The sequence below is a fragment of the Palaemon carinicauda genome, chromosome 21 (genome assembly GCF_036898095.1).
Source record: "Palaemon carinicauda isolate YSFRI2023 chromosome 21, ASM3689809v2, whole genome shotgun sequence".
NCBI lineage: Eukaryota > Metazoa > Arthropoda > Malacostraca > Decapoda > Palaemonidae > Palaemon > Palaemon carinicauda.
In genome coordinates this window covers 38,816,573-38,842,655 of record NC_090745.1, presented here as the reverse complement: position 1 = coordinate 38,842,655, position 26,083 = coordinate 38,816,573, and the positions used below count along the sequence as shown (strand labels likewise).

At 38.2% G+C, this 26,083-nt stretch overlaps 1 protein-coding gene across 1 annotated transcript; it reads left to right on the top strand.

Moving 5' to 3' along the window:
* Nucleotides 1–16,553: 16,553 nt before the first annotated feature.
* Nucleotides 16,554–17,009, top strand: LOC137614842 (uncharacterized). Its single transcript, XM_068344501.1, has one exon. It carries the CDS (start codon nucleotides 16,554–16,556, stop codon nucleotides 17,007–17,009), a length of 456 nt encoding a protein of 151 aa, XP_068200602.1.
* The last annotated feature ends 9,074 nt before the right edge of the window (nucleotides 17,010–26,083 follow it).

The following is a 26,083-nucleotide window of genomic DNA, read 5'->3' as shown; positions in this document are numbered from 1 at the left end:
ATCCAGTGCTAAGAGCACAGCTAAAGGATGCAACAGGAGTCTGGAGAAAATATGCATCAAATGCGCGAAGAGATTTAATAAGACCACTACCGACTCGACTGCGAAAGCTTCTCAAGCCATGGTCCAATGCCAGGCAATTGAAGAAATCAATACTTCTTCAACCTCCTCCCCCATCAGTAACTATCCAAATAGACGCTTCAAAGGAAAGCTGGGGAGGTCACTCTCATCAGATGAGAGTCCAAGGAGCTTGGTCAAATCTTTTCAAGTCATTTCACATCAACTTTCTAGAAGCCATGGCAGTACATCTGACACTAAAGGAAGTATCTCCTCGCCACTCGACCCACATAAGACTGGGTCTAGACAGCGAGGTAATAGTGAAATGCCTGAATCGACAAGGGTTGAGGTCACCTCAAATCAACCAAGTGATGTGGGCCATATTCCGTTTGGCGGAAAGGAAGAAATGGCACCTGTCAGCAGTTCACATTCAAGGGTTCCGCAATTTGACAGCGGACGCTCTATCCAGGTTTACACCTATAGAGTCAGAATGGTCCCTTGATGCAGGATCGTTCTCCTTCATCTCGAGTCAAGTCCCGGAGCTGCAGATAGACCTCTTTGCGACGAAAGACAACAAGAATATAGATCGTTATGTGTCCCCATACGAGGATCCGCTAGCGGAGGCAGTGGACACTATGTCCCTAGACTGGAACAGATGGTCCAGTATTTATCTGTTCCCCTAGACTGGAACATATGGTCCAGTATTTATCTGTTCCCTCCACACAACCACCTTTTGAAGGTCCTCGATAAGCTGAGATCTTTCAAATGGAAAGCAGTAATAGTGGCCCACAAGTGGCCAAATAGCGTCTGGTTCCCTCTGGCATTGGAACTATGACTAAAATTCGTACCGCTACCGAATCCATCCCTGTCTCAGCGAGTACAGAAGTCGACTGTCTTCGCTTCATCACAGAAAACACGGAACCTACATATCGTGATTTTCTCTCCTTAGCGATGAGAAAAAGATTCGGTGTTGAAAGTCAGTTTAGACTTTTCGAGGAAACCAGAAGACATTATGAGGCTTCAGGGAAGAAACAGATATCCTTTGTCAAGCCGAAGAAACCAAAAGAAATCTCGACAGATTCCTATTTATCATTCTTCATTCACCTTCATGAGCAAGGTTTAGCAGCCAACACAATTCTATTGTTCAAGCCTGCCTTGACAAGACAGATAAGATATGCCTTACAGGTCGACCTTTCTAACGACATTCTTAATGAACTACAAAGGCCTATGCTAGGCTTAGCCCTTCAGCGCCTCCAAAGACCCTTTGCATGGTCAGTTGATAAGATTCTTCATTGTGTATAAATAATGAACAATGAGGAATGCGCTTAGAAGGTCTTGAATTTAAAGTCATATTTCTGCTTGTACTCGGTTTGGGGGCCAGAGCTAGTGAAATAGTGGCTCTCTCTAGAGAGGAAGGCCACGTCCAGTTCTTGGAGAGAGAATTGAATCTATTTCCAGACCCAACGTTTCTTACCAAGAACAAGCTACCCACCAACAGGTGGGGTCCCTAGAGAATCTGCCCTCTGAAGGAAGATGCATCTCTATGTCCAGTGGAGTGCCTAAAGGTCTATCTTCATAGAACTTCAGACTTTATGGGAGGACAGCTGTTCAGAAGAGAAACCCTGGGTTTAAAAGTTATCTATAACTAAGGGCAAAAATCACCCGTGTTATCCGCAGAACGGATCCAGATAGTACACCCGTTAGTCATGATCCAAGGAAAGTTGCCTCTTCCATAAAATTTCTTCAATTACATGGACTTTGAACATCCTTGTTCGTACACCGGCTGGTAGTCATCCCAGGTGTTCTTTATGCATTATGCGAAGCAAGTGGAGCAACTTCAGAGGTCTGTGGTAGCAGCAGGTAAAATTCTTTAACCTTCTGTTTTAAATCTGCGAGGAACAGTGTAATTAATTTGGGACGATTAATTAAGAGGGTGCTTGTGTAGTCACTGTATGTTACTACACACTGAGCGATGGGCCACGAAAGTGTCCTTACAAACTGTTCCATTGACGTCGGTGAACTATAGGATAATACGGACACTTGTGCCAAGCGTTTCTTACGCTAGTGTAAATAAACAGTATACAGTACAGACTGTATCATTATTACTAATAATTCAATTGAAGTGGCAAATCTGTTTCCTGGTAGACGAAACAATATTTTCTGTTGACTGTTTCCTTTATGCTTTAACGCATATCATCCACTTTTTATAAATTTTATAAATGTTGATCTGATATGTACGTTTATGAAATTTTATTAGAAATGTACTGAGCATTAAGATTAAAATATGGATATTTTTTATCATGGTATGTCTTTTGAGATTGTTCCCTGATTCCAGCAAAATTCCACTCACTTTAACCCTTCCTTAGGAAGGGTTGACGTGGTACCCTAATGGGATAGTGGCAGAGATGCAAAATTTGTTCCTATGCAGATACAACTATTATCCAATAGTTAATAAGAGTAGTCACATTGGGGGAAGATGTCACAAATTCATACTGACATTGGTGACTCTTATATAAAATTTTCTTTATAATATATAGGGCGAGACCACTATAAAGGCTTGTCATTTTGTCATCCATAGTTATTATGTACTCCTCGAGACTTTTTTCAGAGTCTAGTACGACTCTTCCCTGTAGGGGGCAGGAAGCACTAACATAGTTCATGTTTAGATGAAATGATGTATGACGGTAACATCATAGGTCTCTAGGTCTAGACGAACCAGGAAAATACTTTCTTGAGAGTACGGCACCGATTGAGAATCCATAGATACAGTAATGTTCTGGTAAACTTCCATCAGGACGACATGGCCTGAGCCCAAAAAACGGATTTTGAGCTAAGTGAAAAATCTATTTTTGTGTGAGGTAGCCATGTTGTCCTGATGGACCCACCCTTCCTTTTATTGTAAAAGGGCTTATTGACCCCTCCCTATAATACAATATCTGTAGCACCTCGTATATCACTACAAGGAATAAAGAGGGCGCTACCGCCTTCATCAGATACACACTGGAAACGGAATAGGAGAGATGCCTTATGAGCGTCTCTCTTTTCATTCTCGTTTCAGTTTCTTATCACTGTAACCCCTCGAAGCATTAATACTGTTCGGGGTGAAGATAGCTATGTGACGTGTCAAGAATACATCCTCTGATATTATGCGATATCCCTGTGAGATTATTTAGGGATATGCGATCCAGGAGTTAGAATTCTGGATACCTTAAGGTTAAATTCTCTGGGAATATCACTGTAGTCAAATATACCCTAGAAAGCTACCTTTTAGGAACTTCCATCAGGAGGACATGGTTACCTCACCCAAAAATAGATTTTTTGCTTCGCTCATCCATTATATATGTGTGTGTGTCTGTCTGTGTCTGTGCATATACTTATATATATGTAGATATACATATGTATATATATATATATATATATATATATATATATATATATATATATATATATATATATATATATATATATATATATATATATATATATATATATATATATATATATATATATATTATGCATATAAATAAATAAATAAATATATATATATATATATATATATATATATATATATATATATATATATATATATATATATATTATGCATATAAATAAATAAATAAATTTATATATGTATATACACATATATGTATACTGTATATATATATATATATATATATATATATATATATATATATATATATATATATATATATATATATATATATATATATATATATATATACATGTGTATATATATATATATATATATATATATATATATATATATATATATATATATATATATATATATATATATATATATATATATACTGTATATGTGTGTGTTTGTTTGAATATTTACTTTAATTTTACAACATTTTGAAGTTAAACAGGAACAGAAATATGTAAGGGTTTCTTTTTTCTCTAATTATGATCAGAAAGTATTGCTAAATATTAGTATCTAAGTTGTTTATATCTTTTCTTTTTTGTATATCATATGTATTTAAACTGTTATTTGAGGTTAAATATAAACAGTTTCTGATTTTTAATTTTTACCCAATTATTTTGTTTTGTCTTGTCAGAGAACAAAAATATTCATATATAAGTAAAAGGGAAATCCCTATGATACGGTGTTTAATGCTTCAAGTTCATCTACCTACCTGGTAAAAAATCACTTGGATCTAAGGAAATTAATTCTCTCTCCTTTTGGGAAGGTGCTCCCCTTTAGTTACTGCACCAGGAGTTTTAATTGTAATATTAATTCTGTTTTGTGGCCCGTACCATCAAGCATTTCATGCAATGTAGCCCTTGGCATGGGGAAGTTTGGGCCACCTTGTTATAGAACATGGTGATGTAGAATCTCTTAAAAAAAGAAAGAGTAAATGAATGTTTCTTTACATGCAGGTAAAGATCATCTAGATATTTGATACTATGAGAGCATGATTGACTAAATCATTATTCAGATTTATATGAAATATCTTGCTGAATAATATAAGAATAAAACGAAAGATCCTGAAGAGAGTATATTACGAAGCTCTTCTACTACCGAGGGTAAACGAAACTTTTTGTGGATATTAGCAGTTCCTCACATATTAGAGGAAAAGAGAAAAGGTGAGATAAGAACATTGTATTTACTATATAAAAAAAGGAGCTATGGAGGAACCTGTACAGACTGTTAATGATCATACTTACTTAGGACAGACAGAAGGTGTTTTCCTAGGACGCGAGACCGAACTTAAAAGATGGATAAGCATAGGGGGAAGAGGTTTCGGGAAACTAAATGTTATTATGAAAAGTGATATGCCATTTTCTCCGAAAAGAAATGTATTTAATCAAATGGTACTACCATTATTAACTGATTTATCAGAATCTTGTACCCTTACTGAAGCCTTAAAGCATAAGTTAGTTGCAAATCAAATGCTATGGAAATATAAAGCTGGGATTAGCACTATGAGAAAGAAAAAGAGCAATGGATACGAGAACCAACTAAAGATGATATTCCACCAACAATTAAGAAAAAAGAATAGACGTTACCAGGACATGTAATGAGAATAGCTGACGATAAATGGGTAAAAAGAATAAGGAATTAGTCAATAGACATTACAAACAAAGATGGGAAAGTGAGAAAAGTCAATAGATTAAAGAGCTAGGAAAATTTGCGTAGACAGACTGTCATAGAAAGACGATAAAGAGACATGAATGAAAGGACATGCCTGAGGCCACTTTCATGTAAAGGACTTGCAATAGCGGATGATGTTGATGACGATGATTGTGTGTATATATATATATATATATATATATATATATATATATATATATATATATATATATATATATATATATATATATATATATATATATATATATATATATATATATATATATAATTTGTTTGAAAAAGAAAATCCATAATCTTGGAAGAAGACCGCTACGTGTAGAATAATGAACAATGTCAATGCTAATATGTTCGTTTTTCATTCATTACCTTTATAAGCTCTGTTGGTCCCCTTTATATGGATCTAGAATTCTAGATATAAGATATATATCCAGTAAATGAAGAGTACACATTATGCTGTATTTATTACAGATGACGTTAAACATGAAAGGATTTTCTAAATTGGCCATAAAGATTATTTTGTTATTATGAACGTCAAAGGACCCATGGCTGCTCTAACGAATCCCTGTTCAATTACATATTTAAATCTCATGGTAATATAATACAGCTCGGCTTCAATATGGACAGCTGGGACTGATAATTTTCTCTGCGTTGTCATTATTATACATCGAAAATTCTATGAAGCTGATAGATATCTATAAATGATTAATTCACAGAGAGAGAGAGAGAGAGAGAGAGAGAGAGAGAGAGAGAGAGAGAGAGAGAGAGAGAGAGAGAGAGTGATGATTATATCAAAATTATACTTTGCTTTTCTTATTTCATGTAAAGAATATCGAGGTGAAAGAGCTTTTACAGACTAATTTTTTATATCATCTTCTTCTTCCCAGCTGGTTCCCATTTTTATATGGGATCGCCGTTGCGGATGAGCCGTTTCCATCTTTTTTTATTCTGCGCTTCTGCCTCATCAATCCCCTTCTCCTTAAGTCTCCTCTCACACAGTCACTCCATCTCTTTCTTGGTCTCCCTCTTCTTCTTCCTTGAACCTTCATCTCCATAGTATGTCTCCCAAAGTGGTCCTCATCTCTCCTCATCTGGTGTCCATACCATCTCAGCCCCCCTTCCTGCACTTTCTTTGATATTTCCACCACCTTTGTCGACCCCCTTATGTAGTAATTTTTTTATCCGATCCTCTCTTGTCACCCCAGACATCCACCTAAGCATTCTCATTTCTGCCACATCCATCTTCTCCTCTGTCTTCCTCATGCTTGCTGTTTCTGTTCCATACAGCATTGCTGTTCTTACCACTGTCTTATGAAATTTTCCTTTTAATCTCAGTGGTATTCTTTTGTCACAAAGAACTCCTGAGGCTGCTCTTCAGTTGTTCAAGCCTGCCTGTACCTGATGTTTAACTTCAACTTCCATACCTCCTCTAGCATTAACAAATGATCCCAAATACTTAAACTTATCCACTCTCTTTATCTGTTCTCCCCTAAGCTGAATACTTTTTCTGTCATAACCCTCACTGGTGGTACACATATATTCTGTCTTTGATCTACTTATTCTCATTATTCTGTCCTCCAGTACTTGCCTCCATCTTTCCAATTTCATTTCCAGATCTTCCCTGCTGTCTGCGCACAGAGCAATATCATCTGCATACGATATGTTCCATGGTACTGCCTCCCTTACCTCTTCTATTAAAACGTCCATCACTATGTTAAAGATAAATGGGATCAGAGCCGACCCTTGGTGTAATCCTACTCTCACCTCAAAGCCCTCTGTCTCCCCAGCACTGCTCCTCACTCTAGTAAATACATTACGGTACATCTCTTGTATCAGTCGAACGTACTTCTCTGGCACCCTCCTCTCCCTCAGACTCCTCCATACCTCTTGTCTTGGGACTCGGTCATAAGACTTTTCAAGGTCAATGAATACCACATGCGGGTCTTTGCTTTTCCCGGAATTTCTCCATTAGTTGGCTCAGACAAAATACACCATCTGTTGTTCCCCTCCCCTTCATGAATCCCATCTGCTCTTTACCTATTTTTACTTCTCTTAGTTTGGCATCTATCATCCTTTCCAGTATGTAATTTTTTTACATTATATATATCTCAAATTTTATTAGGAGTTCTCTGTATCATCGGCTTTTCATTGACTTACTCCAAATAACTGAATACTATCAATTCGCGTGTTTGAGAACTTGGTACGTATTGATATATGCCCGGTGTTCTTAAATATTTCATTAGCCTGTTATATTGCAAACCAGTATTCCCATTAACTTTACTGAAAAAAACTTCTCCAAGATTATGTTGGCAGTATCTTGATACTTATTGTGAAGGTATTTTCTTAAAATGATAAAACACCAGGCTAACTAACGACTCAAATTTTCTATTCCTTAGTTTCGAAACAATTATTCAATTCTTTAGCTCAGTTCAGCATCGTCAACAAATTACCACATTTCTTTAATTTTATCTATCTAAACAGTGTTCATTAATAATAATAATAATAATAATAATAATAATAATAATAATAATAATAATAATAATAATAATAATAATAATAATAATAATAATAATAATAATAATTCCAAGTGAATAAGGTTACCCCAGAAAAAATATATAATTGCTTTTGTTGTTTTTACGATTTGCCCTAGAAAAATTACATAGACAGTAACTCGTGTTATGTACGATTCGGACAGGATATGTTTCTTTATTTTCTTGAGTACCAACTAAGTACAAGCTTTTTAGCATCTTGATTTGATGGGGGAAATTATGAGGAACGTTGTATATTATTGATGTCTCATTACATTGCAGAATACTTTCTCGGATATAATACCAGACAACAACCCTTTCATATGATTTGACGTCACATTATCAAGTCACTAATTTTGAGAGATAAAAATTATTTTTCCTTTGTTTATGTAAGGTACATAAATAATTATTTCTCTGATTGCAACATTTTATCCCTTTCCAAAATTCCTTACTAAATAATTTTCAGCAGTTTTCTTTAATTCATATATCAGACATCTCCTTTCTCTATTTGAGGTTCTACTTTAGGTTTCATCAAAAGTTGTGGGGAGGCAATTTGAGAGAACTGTGCACTGTGTGACCAGTTCTTGAAATTTTACATGTCAATAGGTATGAGTACAAGATTTTAAGAACTATCACACAAAAATTTGAGATCGCCCTTTGGAGGCCTCTTTGCCCAAAATTCAACATAGCTGGCACAAGAAAAACTGAATGACATTAACTAGAACCTTGTGTAATACTTCTCTTTCCTTATCTTGACGGGTAATGATGCCATTTATGAGAATAATTTTGTGTTTTAATGATTTCTCTTTTATATTTCTGATATCAGTGGATACGATTTGCAAAATTTTTAATTTTATTTCTTCAATACTAATGCCACAATTAGGCAGATAGTAATATGCCCCTGAACTAAAAAGAGTAAGTTATATATCTTATTTTAACACATATCCCTTTATATTCAGTTATTGCAAGATACATTGGTTTAAAAAAAAATATTAGTCAGCTATGTATATGATTTCTTTATTACTGATCATGTTCCCTTATTGTTTGTGTTACCTCCTTCACAGAGAATATCAGCTCTATGGCATTTGCAGTGGCCCTTGTATGCAACTGAGCCTCCACAGTCTAGTAGCAATGTGTATTGATGGCATACATCAGTTACATTGGTAAATATGGCATCCATACCTTACCTCTGACATTCCATGCCCAGCTCCATTCAGTTGCATTTGGAATGTGGGGTCGTTTACAGAGGGACTGCTTCAAGATAATTATTATTATTATTATTATTATTATTATTATTATTATTATTATTATTATTATTATTATTATTATTATTATTATTATTATTATTATTGCTGTTGTTTTTATCAGCAGTAGTAGTAGTGGTGTTGTTGTTCTTACTTTATTATTGTTATAGTTATTTTTTTTCTTTGTATGTCCTAGAACAACCTTGATTTGAAGCAACCATGGATAATCTTATTGTGAAGAAACGTAAAGTCGAGGATAGTGATGCTATTGATTTGAACGCTGATGTTTCTCCTGGTCAGACTATTAAAAAAAAAAAAAAGCAAAGTAAAACAGGTATCTTGTTCAAAGAAAAGGACATACTAGGACTGTTACTGATCGTTAGGATTTTACTGGAATAATGACAATATGTATGTATGTATATATGTATAGTTTGTGGTGAAATACTCAGCAATATGGCCATGGTGCCCTTACTACTAAGCATACTGGTGTATCAGAGAAAGGTTCATCTTATTTTTCACGTCTGTTATATTAGCAGAATAAAGCAGCTTATAAAATGGTTAAAGGGGTTACCATAGCTGATACTGCTCTTGAAGCTTTTATGATTGCGGAAGTGATAGCCCCCAAATTTAAGCCCCATACCCCGGGAGAGAACGTAATTGGCCCTGCTTGCAGTATAATAGCGGAAACATTCTTGATTAAAAAGCTAGAAATCAGGTTTCAAAAGCTCCCCTCTCCAACAATACCATAATCCGTAGGATATCTGAGATGTCGACCAATATAAACCAACATGTTGTAGAGAAAATCAAATTTAAACCTAGATTTGCTGTGCAAATAGAGGAGAATACTAACACTACTGTCAACTCATTGCGTTTTGCAGACTTGTTGGTGCTACAGATGTAATTGTGCAGTTTTGGTTTTGCAAAGACATGGAAACTACAACAACCCGTCAAGATATTCTTGTACATATTTCCTTTTATTTCAGTGATCATGGCCTTTCATGGAGAGAGTGTTGTGGTATATGTAACGACGGTACCTCATCAATGACAGGGGAGTATAAAGATTACCACCGAGAATCTTGATTGGATTGTATCACCATTTGAGTTAGCAGACAGTGTAGAAAAACTAGATTTCACAGCTTGTGGGCGGGATGAATCAATTGATCTTTGCACTGATTCTACATTGAAAGAAAAAAAGCCACATATCTAGTCTTGCACCTTCTTAACCTCATATTTGTGCGAGCAAGCCTTTTCAGCAATAGAAAGAATAAAATCTAACGCAAGGAATAGACTCCTGAGTCTTGAAGAAGATATGTGTTGCATTATCAACTATTAGGCCGGATATCAAAATTTTGTGCTCCAAACATTAACTCCAACTCTTGCATTAATAGTGAAATAACATTATGGTGTTCTCCCATTGTTGTTGCTCAGTCTAATAATTTATTGGTTTTAACATTATTATAACTATTCTTATGTATTTTATTATTTCTAGAGCTTTATGAACACATTTCATTTTGCTTTATTTCTTTTTGGGGTGTGGGGAAGAAATCAGTAATGGATGATATCTATATATATATATATATATATATATATATATATATATATATATATATATATATATATATATATATATATATATATATATATATATATATATATATATATATATGTATATATATATATATATATATATATATATATATATATATATATATATATATGTTCATATTTTATATGAATAAAGAAGATTAAATATTCCTAATTCTTTAGCTAGGAATTTTCTCTGAGATATTCCACCTTGAAAAAAAAAATTAAGACTGTATAAAGTGATATTTTGAAATTGGGTGCCGTAAGATTGTCATTGCCTTTACTAGTGTGCCTTGGGTCTAATAAGGTTGGGAATCCCTGCACTAGGGCCTAGTCGTCCTGATATGGGGATGAATATCATGTTTGGCTGGAACAGTGGGTGTTTGGCAAAGTTCTGGACGGAAGACATCTGGGTACGACGTTATGAGGTGGACGTAGGCCATCATGGGTCCACTCATTTGTAGTGCGAAATCGTAGGGGGCGTGTTGAAGAGGTGTGATCGATTACGACTATGCAATGACTAAATGTTGATGCCCCACATCAACCAGGAGGTGGAAATGTGCTAGGATATCTACACCAAGTAGGAGCAATGCTCAGCAGCAAGGAATTCCAAATGGTATTTGGCATTCCCAAAATATAATATGATTGTCTCATACCTTTGGTCGGGTATCTCAGATCTGTTGGAAGTTTGTAGGTAGATGTCAGCATGTTTAGAATGACTATGTCGTGTCCTGGAGAGTGACTTTTTTAGAAGGGATTTACAAGCATCAGTGTCTACCAAAAACTGCAAACCTGTGCTTGTATCATGTGATTAGAAAAGATTAGTGATGGGAAAAGCCACAGACACTATCGATCGACTAACACATTTTTTGGTCACTGACAATTGTCTGCACATTTCTTTGCAGCAGGTGGTTTCAGTAAGTGGCTAGAGAGGTTGCTCAGTTTACTAATTTATTTGTTTTAACATTATTATAATCATAATTATGTATTTTATTATTTCTAGAGCTTTATGAACATATTTCATTTTTCTTGATTTTTTTGTTATTTAAAAGAAATCAGTAAGGGAGGATTTCTATATACATTTTCGTATTTTATAAGAATGAGAAAAAATAAATGTTCTTAATTCTTTAGTTAGGACTTTCTCTGCGATATTCTACCTTGAGAATAAAAATAAAGACCGTATAAAGTGATATTTCGAAAAAGGGTACCATAAGATACTAATTGCCTTAACTATTGTGCCTTGGGTCTAATAACGTTAGGAATCCCTGCACTAGGGCCTAGTCGTCATGATATGGGGATAGATATCATGTTTGGCAGGAACAGTGGTTTTTGACAAAGTTCTTGATGAAAGACTTCTGGGTACGATGTTATGAGGTGGACGTAGGCCATCATGCATCCACTGATGTGGAGTGCGAAATCGTAAGGGGTGGGTTAATGAGGTGTCGACGATTATGACTATGCAATGACTAATTGCAATGGGCCAGGGTATCCATACCAAGTAGGAGCAATGCTCAGCAACAAGGAATTCCCAATGGTATCTGGCATTCCCAAAACATAGTATGAATGTCTCATACCCTTGGGTTGGTATATCAGATCTGTTGTAAGTTTGTAGGTAGATGTCTGCAAGCTTAGAATGACTATGTCGTGTCCTGGAGAGTGACTTTTTTTAGAACGGAACTGCAATCAACAGTGTCTACCAAAAACAGCACACCAGTGCTTGTATCATGTGAAGAGAAAAGATTAGTGATGGGAAAAGGCACAGGCACTATCGATCGACTAATACATTTTTTGGTCACTGACAACCGTCGGCAAATTTCTTTGCAGCAGGTGGTTTCAGTAAGTGGCTGGACAAGACACTAGTTGGGCATGAGAGAGAGGTGACTTATGTTGGTGATGATCAGCTTTGTCACCCCTCCAGCATGTAACAGGTTGGGCATCTGTGTCTTGCCGCATTCACATCGTCTTTGGTCAGTGTTGAGTAGTTATCCTCTTCGGCAGGAGTGGAGGCATTCATGGAAGTCTTGAAGGGGGTGAATTAGGTGCCCATAGAAGTGTTAACTTTGATCATCAGGTCCTTCATAGGCAAGGTACCAACATCTGGGATGGCGAAACCTACAGGTTCGCATAGGCATCGTACCTAAAAGAAATGAAGTAGGTTCACTTTCCCAGGAGAGTTGTCTGCAACCCATTACAAGCGAGTGATAGAGGTCATTTCTGTTAGCGCGAGTAAAGCCTTATGGTTCCCCAATGGTTGTTGAGAGAGCTGAAAAAGCTTTGCTACATTGATGGCTGACAATAGTGAGTATTGCTCTAGGAGGTATTCTTTATATTCTTGGTCAAAAAGCAATCAGATTTTTGGGAAAGTGTCCTGGGGAAATGATACGAGGACACTGTTTGCGTAGCTGCTTATGCAAGTTACGCCCTTGATGCAAAACTAAACTTCAGCATTCTGGACCCATGCAAATTCTTCTTTGTTGGTAAAGGAAACTGTTTCAACGATGTAACGTAGGTCACAGACCCAGGATTGGTGGTTGTCATTGTGATAAGGGTAGGGTAAAGTGGTGGATGAAGAAATGCAGTGAGGAGCTGATCACTCCAAGGGTCACCAATGTGCAGAGGTAGTCATTAGTTTCTTAACAGAGAAGTTGAATTCAAGTAAAGTTTATTCAAGAGATAATGAGCTTTTATACAAGCAGTTGAGAGCAATGATGTCACAATAGTTTAAACAATGTAAAACATGAGATGGCAAGCTTAAACAGAATATCCAATTTTTATTGCTGGGAGAGCAATAGATAAAATAAGAAATAGCATTACATTTTATGACTCTGTATGAAGCATGTACGGTACACTACTGAGTGCCCTTCTAGTTCTAAGTTGTGATAGTCTTTTATCTTTTTCCTCACTCCTGATCAATATCCCCAAGTGTGGTGTTAGTTAATTTAATCCACTCCAATATCTAAATGGTTCACTGTCTGCAAAATGTTTTAGGAATAAATCTTCAAACTCGTGGTTCCGTACATCTATACTGGTGTAAGTATCTTGCAGTTAAATAAAATTGTTTACTGTTAACTTCATTATCATCATAGATCTTAAATATTGTGAAATACCATCCAACTGGACTCTATACTTTGCTATATCTCCACTCTCTTTCTAAAACACTCACCATATAGGCACAGTATCAAAGATGAGTTATTTAACTTTTTTCATTTCCACCAGAAAAATAGACTTAGACATATGAATTTGAGAGATATATTGATAGCTTAGCAATATGATTTCTTAGTTATTATATGTAGATTTATATGAGAGGAATGATGCAAATATTGTCACATAGGTGTATTTTCATATGTTTCACAGACGTATTATTCTATCACAAGTCAAATAAGTACTTATGATCTCAGTTTAGTATTTCAATGGTATACAATAACTTATCTGATTTACTACATTTCAGAAATTTTAAGTGTGATGAATCTTTACTTATGAAACACAAAACCACTCCCCATAGACTGAAGTTCCCTCTGCTGGAAAGCAGATTACTTAGGTTTTCCATATTGTTAGTAAGCCGGCCTATGCTATCTTTTTATTTGCCATTTCTGCCACTTACACAGGACCTGGCATAGAGACACTGTAATACTGATCATAGAATAAGGGACATATAGGAAATCATTTCAACTTGTCCATTCTACAATAATTCACCATGCTTAATCCCTGAACACTTTTCTAACCTGACCAATGATGCGACATCACTTCTAAAACTTTTAATGAACCATCCATGAATTTTTGTTAAGCCTGTTAATCCTTAATTCATTCAGATATACAATTCCTTTTTTTCAACTCCTTGTTTCATGATAGTCGAGCCATTGTTTTAATCTTGAATTAAATTCTCAGTTCCGAGTGACTTCGAAGTCATTAATGTATTTGGTCATGTGGAAAGTATGGGGGAAAGTTTAGCCAAGAGTGGGGAATATTAATCAGGGTCGAGAATGTCCCCTACATAATGAATGTAAGTTTGAGTAGCATGGTGATTGCTTAAATCATTTGTGAATAAAGGGGAGTGAGGGAACAAATAAAATGTCTAATGACAAAATGAGAAGAAAAATCCAGAATGCTTGAAGCAAGGGAAATATAGGCAAAGACATGTGAAGTGAAAGCATTAATGTATGATGTGATTGTTAAGTGAACTCTTTCTGTGACAAAAATTTTTAAATGTAACATCGGTGATCAGTCAATTAAATCTGTTCTTGACATTTTTTTCCTTAATACGTAAATAGTAAGGATAAAAATCCTCAGAAATAGGAAAAACAAGTTGGGCGGAAAAAATTACGTTAACAGTTACATAGAAATCGAGATATTTTGATATAATCTGAGCAAGAATACCTTGAAAATAGGATAAATAACAAATTAACTAAAACGAGAATCTTGTCATCCTGCCCACCAAAAAACTATTTGCTCTGTATCTAAACTTCTGAAGTTTCACTGATTCAAGTTCCATTTTTGGGACAATCAGTTAAAAAATCGCTCACACCTAATTTTCTGAAATGTGATATGCAGGAGACTTGTATTATCTGGAAATATAAGTGTACTATTCCAGAAAAAAAAAATCATCCTTCACTCTCTCATTCGTTGTTTAACTGTTAATCCATGGACCAATATTTCATGCAGAATATATATTCTGCATTGAAATATTGGTCATGGATTAACAGTTAAACAACGAATGAGAGAGTGAAGGATGATTTTTTTTTTCTGGAATAGTACACTTATATTTCCAGATAATACAAGTCTCCTGCATATCACATTTCAGAAAATTAGGTGTGAGCGATTTTTTAACTGATTGTCCCAAAAATGGAACTTGAATCAGTGAAACTTCAGAAGTTTAGATACAGAGCAAATAGTTTTTTGTGGGCAGGATGACAAGATTCTCGTTTTAGTTAATTTGTTATTTATCCTATTTTCAAGGTATTCTTGCTCAGATTATATCAAAATATCTCGATTTCTATGTAACTGTTAACTGTAATTTTTTCCGCCCAACTTGTTTTTCCTATTTCTGAGGATTTTTATCCTTACTATTTACGTATTAAGGAAAAAAAATGTCAAGAACAGATTTAATTGAGCAAGAATACCTTGAAAATAGGATAAATAACAAATTAACTAAAACGAGAATCTTGTCATCCTGCCCACAAAAAACTATTTGCTCTGTATCTAAACTTCTGAAGTTTCACTGATTCAAGTTCCATTTTTGGGACAATCAGTTAAAAAATCGCTCACACCTAATTTTCTGAAATGTGATATGCAGGAGACTTGTATTATCTGGAAATATAAGTGTACTATTCCAGAAAAAAAAAATCATCCTTCACTCTCTCATTCGTTGTTTAACTGTTAATCCATGGACCAATATTTCATGCAGAATATATATTCTGCATAATATTCTGCATCATAATCTACACATTACAGACAAGATAATTTCTTGCACTTCCTGAATATCAAGCCCCATCTTTTTTAATACATCTCTCACATTTTATATCTAATCCCTTATGGGGATTGCTCTCCTGCTACCTATGGGGATATCGAAATTATATGCTGGTTTCCCTAAGTTGTCCTTGTTAATGTGAGATAGTGAGCGTAACTATCAATAAAAGGAAGTACAAGAATGATGGAACCAAAGCTAATATGTTTTGAAAGTGTGGGAAGGAAATATTAGGAGAGACATCGGGAAAAATTTCACAGGATAAGGAAACTTTTTGGTGGAATAGGAATGTACAGGAAAACGTGCAAATTGAGAAAGAATCTAAAAAGAATGGGAAGAAAGCATCGAAAGGAGCATAAGACACGTTTTAAGGAAAGAAATAAGAATGCAAAAACAGCTGTGGTGAAAGCTAAAGCACAGGGATATGAAGATCTCTGTGATACCTTGGGCATAAGAGGTCCGAAATTGATATATAGTCTGGCAAAATCGCGAAGTAGAGCTTCAGAAGATATTACTAAAGTAAAACAAATAAAAAGAGAAGATAGGACAGTTATAAGAATATACAGATGAGGTGGAAAGAATATTTTGAGAGATTATTGATAGGAAAAGAAGGAAGTGATCAGAGCACTTGCAAAAAAATTATAAAGGGTAAGGCAGTTGGACACGATGGGATACGGGCTGAGGCTTGGAAAACATTGGGAGTAGAGGGCATAACTATACTTGGGGATCTATTTGAGATGTACGAACAGGAGGAGATCGTATATGAATGTAGGAAGAGCTTTATTGTCCCAATATTTAAAGAGAAAGGAGACATTCAAGACTGTAGCAACGATACGGGAATCAAGCTGATATCCAATAAAATGAAAATTTTGGAAAGAATTATAAATCAAAAGTTGGGGGAAGTTGTAGAAATATCGTCAGAAAAGTTTGGATTTATGCCAATGTACACATTGAGACAGTTGATGGAACGGTATAGAGAGGGTCAGAAGACCCTGATTGTCAATTTCATAGATCTAGAATAGTCAAATGACAGAATTCCAAGGCAGGAAATTTGGAGATGTCTAAGAGAAAATCTGTCAATGGAACAATGCTTAAGATTAACAAAAAAAAAAAATGTATAGGAATGTGGAAGCTGCATTGAAAAGTTTTGTGGGTAAGACTAAGAGTCTAGATGTGAAGGTTGATCTAAATCAAGGATCTACAATTAGTCCCTTTTTCTTTGATATTGGAATGGAAGTGATGACAGAGAACGTGAGGGATGAGACTCCATGGTCGATGCTGTATGCAGATGATATGGTGCTATGTGCTGAGAGAAAGGAGGCTCTAGAGCAGAAAGTAGAGGAATGGATTATGGCTTTGGAGGATAGAGGAATGAGAATAACTAGAAGAAAAACGGAATACTTTTGAGTTGGTACACAAGTAAATTATCGGAAGGGCATGGTGCCGAATGGAGCAAACATCAAGAGAGATGAAAAATTCAAATATTTGGGATCTTTAGTGGATGAAACTGAAAGTGGCTAAGGAGATATCAAGTGCAGGATGCAATCTGGATGTAAAAGCTGGAGAGATGTGTTGGGTGTATTGTATGCCAGGAATATTAAGCTTAAGGGAAATGTATATAAAACAGCTGTAAGCCCAACAATGCTGTATGGTATAGAAACTTTTTTCAGTCGCGAGGAAAGTGAAAGTATATTGAATGAATGTAGTAGAGATGAGAATGTGATGAATGTGTTGAGTGGTGAGGGAGATATAGACTGAGAAATTAATATATTAGAGGTATGACATGGGTACAGAAGCTTAAAAAAGGAACAGGAAGTAAGATTGAGATGGTATGGACATGTGATGAGGCAGGTTGAGGAGTATGTTAGCCGTAGAATGATGTAGATGGAGGTTCCGGGAAGGTGATGGAGGGGGAGACCAGAGAAGGGGGCGGAGAGACTGCATCAGGGAGGATATATGAGAAAAGAATGTATATGATGATATGATATATGACTCCAAAAGTAACGACCCAATATAAATGGGCTAATAATTCTTTTAAGAGGAAGATGCAGGTTTCCCTAATGATCATCTTGTATTTACTCCACGAGATGCTACCACCTACATAGGCCGTGTATCAAAACTTCTTACACCGGATATTCTAGGCAGGGAGTCATCCTAGGGACCTCAACACTTTTCCTTGGTGCTTATTCCACATCCACATCCTTTAAAATACAAAAACACCAAATTAAAGATATCACACACACACACACACACACACATATATATATATATATATATATATATATATATATATATATATATATATATATATATATATATATATATATATATATATATATATATATATATATATATATATCGGAAGTTCCTTCATTAGTAGCTTCCTAGGTTATATTTGACTACAGTGATATATCCCAGAGAATTTACCAAAGGTATCCAGAATTCTAACTCCTGGAGCGAATATCCCTTAAAATTGGATATCGCGTAATCAGAGGACGTATTCTTGACACGTCTCATAGCTATCTACACCCCTAATAGCGTTTCTGCTTCGAGGGGAAACGGTGGCAAGAATATAGGAGAGTCGTTAAAGAGGCAACGCTCTCGACACTCCTACTGTACTGTAAATAGTGCGCCGAATCGCCACCGCGAGGCGCCACCAAGCCATTCTTTCTCTTGTAGCTTCGTTGTCCGGTGTTATCCTGTGTTATCTCTCGCTATTTTGGAGTTATTTGTCGCTATGATGTCTTCACCAGCCTCATCAGCTTCTGGAAAGTTAAGTAATATCTTTGAATTGTGTAAATGTAAGCTCTTGCCAGTTTTACTCTTCGATTGAGATCGTAATTAACGTAACAAGGGCTGTTGCAAGCCGGATGGCGTTATGAACGCGGTCGTTATTCCTGTACACCTAGTTAGCCAGAATGACTTTCCCGGCATTATTTGCTTTATTAACTTTAGCTATTTAGTATTTTAGCTAGGGATTTTTATGTTATGTCATTGTTGTCGTGGTTTTGGCTATTTATGTTTGAGCCTCACTAGTGCTAGGCTTCCTAGCCTAGGCACCTACACACTTCATGCATGATATAACCTTCCTGGTAAAGTTTTATTGGAGCTCAGGCAATATTTTATACAATTAAGATATTACTGCAAAGATTTTCCTCTTCCAAGATAGTATACAAGAGAGTTTCGGTGAACGATTCTCTATGCTCCTAGACTTACTAGCCTAGGGGCTTTAGTATATTTTCATACATGTCTCCAATAGCTCTTTATTGTCTTCTAAGGTGAGGTTGATGCCTCCTATACCTTCTAAGTCGATACCAATCTCTTGGCAAGAATTAAGAGCAATTCCCCTTCTCTCTGATAAGCCTAGGCAACCCTCAGTTAGCTTTGCTGTGAACTGAATTCTGGCAAAGTTTACTGGGGTGTTTCGTTTCTTTCTCTCAACCACTGAGTCGTTTTTTGAGTTAGAACGGGACATCAGAGTAAAGTCTGTGTTAGGCATCTGTCTCGGTGAAATGATTTCCCAAGTCAGGTTAAGTTGTCTATACAGGAGGCTAGGCCTCCCTAGACCATACGTGGAGGTTTTTGTTTTACATTTTTCCTTCCTCGATCTAGCAGACAGTCCTGTGCTAGTGATCTTAGACCGAAGAAATTATTTCTTCATTGTCTAAGATACCTGGTACGAGATTCTGTTCTCTTGCGAGATTGTGTCCTATGGCCGCTTTCTCACTTGACTAACCCAACCGGGGGAAATGATTTCCCCTACTTGAGGTTACCTTATGAGATCAGAATCCTTTAAGTTGGGTAATGCCTTCCGGTATTATCTTACTTATAGGACTTTTCCCCCTTCCCCGCTGTCTCTTTTGTGTTGGATGAACCATCACCCTCCCTGGCCGTCATTCTACATTTGACCCCAAGGGTAATCTATAAAACTGGCCTGAGGTTACCTGTCTGCTGCTGGCTCGGCCGGCTGCCGGCAGGTACCTTCATAATCATTAGAGTGTTCTTCAGTCCTACCTTGGACTGCCTTCCATAGCCCATATGAATGGGATATGGTTGGATGGAGGCCCAAATATAATTACCCCCGTCCACTTGAACCCTCATTCGGGATGTAGGCCGGCAAGGCTGAGCCTTTGCCTTCCTCCATCCTCTCTCCTTTTCTCTACCTTTCCTTATACTGTGATTAGGGACTGTCTTTTCCCTAGGGCATCTGCGGATGCAATCATTCCCCAGGCTCAACCTGAGATTCTCCTAGTACAGATTCCTCTGTTGTTTTGGATGCCTTGAAGGGCATCCAATTAGATGACAAGATGTCGGTTGTCTCAGAGGAGACTGAGAACAATCTCCTATTGGAAGAACTGGAGCAGGAGGATGACGTACCTCCTGAGGCTGAAGTCGATAAGACCGAAACGATTTCGGTATAATCAGCCACGGTGACTGAGCTGGTGCCTTCGACTTCATCTACTGCACCCCAGTTAGATTCCATCATGATTACGTTGCACTCACTGCTGTCTATGGTGCAGGACATTCAGAAGAAATCGTCCGAGAAAGAAGCTTCTCTTTGGACAGAAATGCATCAGCTGGTTGCAACACGTTTAGCCCCGAAGAAGCTAAACGTCAAGGATCTCCCCGCTTTCTCTGACGTTAACCCTTGGAGATATGCAGAGCATATGCCAATGTCGGGGGGGATGATCTTCCCCTCGGAGAAACTGGGCACTGCCCCAGTAGAGGAAATCGAGTTTTGGCCCAGCAAAGGGGCTTACCCGGACTGCTATGTCCGTCTAAGGACAGAACCTGCATCCAAGGAGGAAACAGAGCTGAAGGAGACGATTGTCCTCGAACTCTACAAGGCTCAGGCCTTATATACAACAACCTTGAAAGAGAGGGCCTTTACAAGTTTTAAGGTGCCGGCTCTCAGCATAAAGCACCCGTCCTTTATTGCTGACCCCAAATGTGCCTTCCCCTTTATGGACGAACGGTTTAAGGCAGCCTTAAAGGCAGTTGAAGCAGGGAAACCTTGACCTACACTGGAGGAGTGTAAACCCTTTTCCCTTGCTTTTCCATCAGAAGATAAAGACTGGAAGGATGTTAATAACACCTTCACAGTTGGGAAGCTGGAGGCAGATATTGCTGGACGACAGTTCGGCGAAAACCTCCTGAAGCTGTCAGAGTCCCTCCTGCGCAGGGAACAAGAGACTAAGGAACGTGTTGCTGCTTCCATGTCTCTGCAGACTGGCTTAGAGACTATGGCAAGCATTCCGGACACCCCAGATATGTACATTGTCTTCACCAAATCTCATTTGGGGACAGTCACCAAGGACTTGTACAACTTTATCAAAGCCCGAAGGACTTGTAGAGAGTTCGTGTTCGCCTCGGCTGCGGTGAGACACGAACCAAGGAAGCTCATAGCCTCCAATATCTGGGGAAAAGACCTCTTCCCAAGCGAAGTGGTCAAAGAGGTCGTGACAAAGTCGCTACGGAGAACAGGAATCTCTTCTCCAAGTGGGGCTTCTCCTCAAAAAGAATATCTTCTGCTGACGAGGGTCCCCAGCCGGAGAATAAATCAAAACGACCAAGAGTGTCCTCTCAGCCCAGAAAACAGCAACAACTTCCCGTGGCCACGGTGCCCTAGACGGTGGCACATCCAACCACCACCTTCCAACTGGAGCCCCAAACGCTGGCGACCCAATTGCCGATGTTCATCCCAGTCTTTGGAAGACAATCGATGACATTTAGGCCAAAGTCTCGAAGTTCCTTTCGAGGGTCCTCTAGACGCCCCTTCAGAGGTAGGGGTAACAAAGGTCGACGTGGCCAAGGAAGCAAGTCCGCCAACCAGCACTCAAAGTGAGATGCTACCGGTAGCAGGGAGACTTCTCCTCTTCCGGGATTGTTGGGCCTTCGATCCCTGGGCCCACAGCCTAATCAAGAACGGACTAGGGTGGAGTTGGAGCTCAACTCCACCCAACTTTTCTCAATTCTTCCAGCACTCAACACCCATTCTTGAAAAATATGTTCAAGAACTTCTGAACAAAAGAGTTATGTGGAAGGCCAAGTCCATCAGATTCCAAGGAAGGCTATTTTGTGTTCCGAAGAAGGATTCGGAAAAGCTCAGAGTTATTCTGGATTTATCGCCACTCAACAAGTTCATAGTGAACCACAAATTCAGAATGCTGACGCTTCAACACATAAGGATCCTTTTGCCCAAACGGGCATACACAGTCTCCATAGACATGATGGATGCGTACAGGCATGTTCCAATCAACCGTCAAGTTTCCCCCTACCTAGGGTTCAAACTACAGAAAAGAAAGTACGTTTTCAGAGCCACGCCCTTCGGTCTAAACATAGCCCCAAGGGTATTCACCAAGCTTGCGTATGCAGTCATTCATCAACTACGCCTAAAGGGGATCCAGGTAGTAGCCTACCTGGACGACTGGCTGGTGTGGGCAGCATCCGAGGAAGAGTGCAGGCAAGCCTCCAAGCAAGTGATCCAGTTCCTGGAACACTTAGGATTCAAGATCAACTTGGAAAAGTCTCGTCTATCTCCAGCTCAAAAGTTCCAGTGGGATTTACAGTCACATTACCTTTCCATTCCATCATAGAAAAGGAAAGAGATAGCAGGGTCTGTCAAGAGACTTCTTCAATCCGACAGGATATCAAGAAGGCAACAGGAGAGAGTGTTGGGGTCCCTCCAGTTTGCCTCAGTGACAGATCCAATATTGAAAGCACAATTAAAAGATGCATCAGGAGTTTGAAGAAACTACTCATCAAACGCTCGAAGAGATCTACAAAAACCGATTCTAAATCGTCTGTGATCACTACTCAAACCATGGTTGGAAGCCAAGACCCTGAAGAGCAAGGCACCTCTGAAACCACCTCCACCGGCAGTCACCGTTCACACAGACGCCTCAAAAGAGGGGTTGGGAGGTCACTCTTATCATCAGAGAGTCCAGGGAACCTGGTCTCCCCTCTTCAAGACCTTCCACATCAATTTTCTGGAAGCCATGGCAATTTTTCTCTCTCTGAAGAAACTGGAACTTCGCTGCTCAATCCACATCCGTCTGGTTCTAAACAGCGAAGTTGTAATGAGATGCCTAAATCGACAAGGCTCGAGATCGCCTCACATAAATCAAGTGATTCTGGCCATCCTCCATCTAGCGAAGAAGAAGAGATGGCACTTGTCAGCAGTCCACCTTCAAGGGTTCCGCAATGTGACACCGGACGCTCTATCCAAGGTCAACCCGATAGAGTGAGAATGGTCCTAGACGCAAAATCATTCTCCTTCATATTAAGCAAAGTCCCAGGACTGCAGATAGATCTCTTCGCAACGAGCGACAACAAGAAGCTAGCCCGGTATGTAGCCCCGCACGAGGATTTCCTAGCGGAAGCGACAGACGCAATGTCCATAGATTGGAACAGGTGGTCCAAGATCTACCTGTTCCCTCCAACCAACCTTCTGCTGAAAGTCCTCGACAAACTGAGATCCTTTCGAGGGATAGCAGCAATAGTGGCCCACAAGTGGGCCAACAGTGTTTGGTTCCCTTTGATCTCGGAACTACGCCTGAAGCTGATCCCGTTCCCGGACCCAGTTCTGACTCAGCAAGTGCAGAAATTGACTGTCTCAGCTTCATCAGAGAAAACCCAGAACCTTCATCTCATGATTTTCTCGCCCTAGCGGTCAAGGAACGGTTCGGGATTTCTAGGGACAGTATTAACTTCTTAGAAGAATATAAGTCAAAGTCAACAAGAAGATAATATGAGTCTTCCTGGAAGAAATGGGTGGCCTTTGTCAAGGCGAAGAAACCTAAGGAGATTTCTACGGATTTCTGCTTGTCCTTCTTCATCCATCTTCATGAACAAGGTTTAGCAGCCAACACGATTACATGTAAATCTGCCCTAGCCAGACCGATACTATATGCCTTCTAGGTAGACTTTTCTAATGAAATCTTCAACAAGATTCTAAAAGCCTCTGCTAAACTTCGGCCCGCAGCTCCTCCAAAGCCCATTTCATGGTCTTTGGATAAGGTTCTTCACTTAGCATCAACTCTGAACAATGAGGATTGCTCGCTGAAAGACTTGACTCAAAAGGTGATAACCTTATTTGCACCAGCCTCAGGAGCCAGAGTTAGCGAAATAGTGGCCCTCTCGAGGGATGATGGCCACATTCAGTTCACAGACTTCGGAGAACTGAACCTCTTTCCGGACCAGACGTTTCTCGCCAAGAACAAGCTGCCCACTAAGAGATGGGGTCCCTGGAGAATCTGCCCTCTGAAGGAAGAAGCATTCCTCTGCCTAGTGGAATGCCTAAAGGTCTATCTTCGTAGAATTTCAGACTTTAAGGGAGTTCAGCTTTTCAAGGGAGAGACGTCTGGTTCAACATTATCCTTGAAACAGTTAAGGGCGAAATTCACCTATTTTATACGCAGTGTGGATCCAGACAGTACACCCACAGGTCATGATCCGAGAAAAGTTGCCTCGTCTCTGAATTTCTTTCAGACGATGTCGTTTGAAAGCCTCCGGGCTTATACTGGATGGAAGTCATCCAGAGTTTTCTTCAAACACTATGCGAAGCAATTACTGGAAATAAAATTCGATGTGGGGGCGGCAGGCAGTGTTATAAAACCTGCCGCTTGATTACTGCGAAGAACAGTGCACTAATTGGGACTTTTAGTGAAGGGTGTACATGATAGACTCGTAAGACATATCATGTTGAGTATTGTGTTTAGTGGTAACACTATAGACTGTTCTCTCTACACAGGTGACATTAAGCAAAATAGACTGACACAAGTGCAAGGCATACTTATATGCACAGTGTTCCTTGTAACAACAGAATACATAGTGAAATTTTATATTTCCCTTAGAGTGGCTAATGTTTTTCCTTTTCAGGTGAAACTTATTTTAATTCTGTTATTACTATTTATGCTTTCATTCAGAATTGTTCTGCATAAGGTGTAACTGAATACAACCATGATTTCTATTTTTGTAATAAACAATAGAAGGAATCTTTGCGTCTCTTTCGCCTCAAACATTCTAGATTAAGAATAAAGTCAGAGCATCCTTGATTCTTTTAATATTTAAGAAAATATTGGGGAACTAAGGTTAAGACTGTTCCAAGCAAACAGGTAAGAACTAATTGTACTAAACTGTTTATTTTACTGAACTAAGGTTTCCTACACGTATATAAACCTGTCTGTCTCTTTTCAGCCAGACTTGGGAGTTATCAGTAACCTATACAGAGATATACCATTTAAGTACAAACTATACTTTATGTATATGATGACACTAATATACAAACTGTTTGCTATATTGTTCCTTGAACTCACAATCCTCGGGTTTTTTCCTAGGGTCTACCCAGACTCTTCCCTGTAGAGGGCAGGAAGAGCTGACATAGTTTATGATCAGTTAATTGATGTATAATGGTAACATCAAGAGTCTCTAGGTCTAGAAGATCAAATAGGAAATATTTATCTCGAGATAACAGCACTATTTAAAATTCACAGATACATTAATGCTCTGGTAAACTTCCATCAGGACGACATGGCCTGAGCCCAAAAAACGGATTTTGAAGCGAAGCGAAAAATTTATTTTTGGGTGAGGTAGCCATGTCGTCATGATGGACCCACCCTGTTTATGACAAAAGGATAATGAATCCCTCCCTATGGTACTGTATCTGGAACACCTACAAAGCTACAAAGAATGGCTCGGTGGCGCCTCGCGGTGGCGATTTGGCGCACTATTTACAGTACAGTAGGAGTGTCGAGAGTGTTGCCTCTTTAACGATTCTCCTATATTCTTGCCACCTTTTCCCCTTGAAGTGGAAACGCTATTAGGGGTGTAGATAGCTATGAGATGTGTCAAGAATACGTCCTCTGATTACGCGATATCCAATTTTAAGGGATATTCGCTCCAGGAGTTAGAATTCTGGATACCTTTGGTAAATTCTCTGGGATATATCAATGTAGTCAAATATATCCTAGGAAGCTACTAATGAAGGAACTTCCATCAGGACTACTTCGCCCAAAAATATATTTTTCGCTTCGCTTCAAAATCAGTTATATATATATATATGTGTGTGTGTGTGTGTTGTTTTAGCACAACTTGT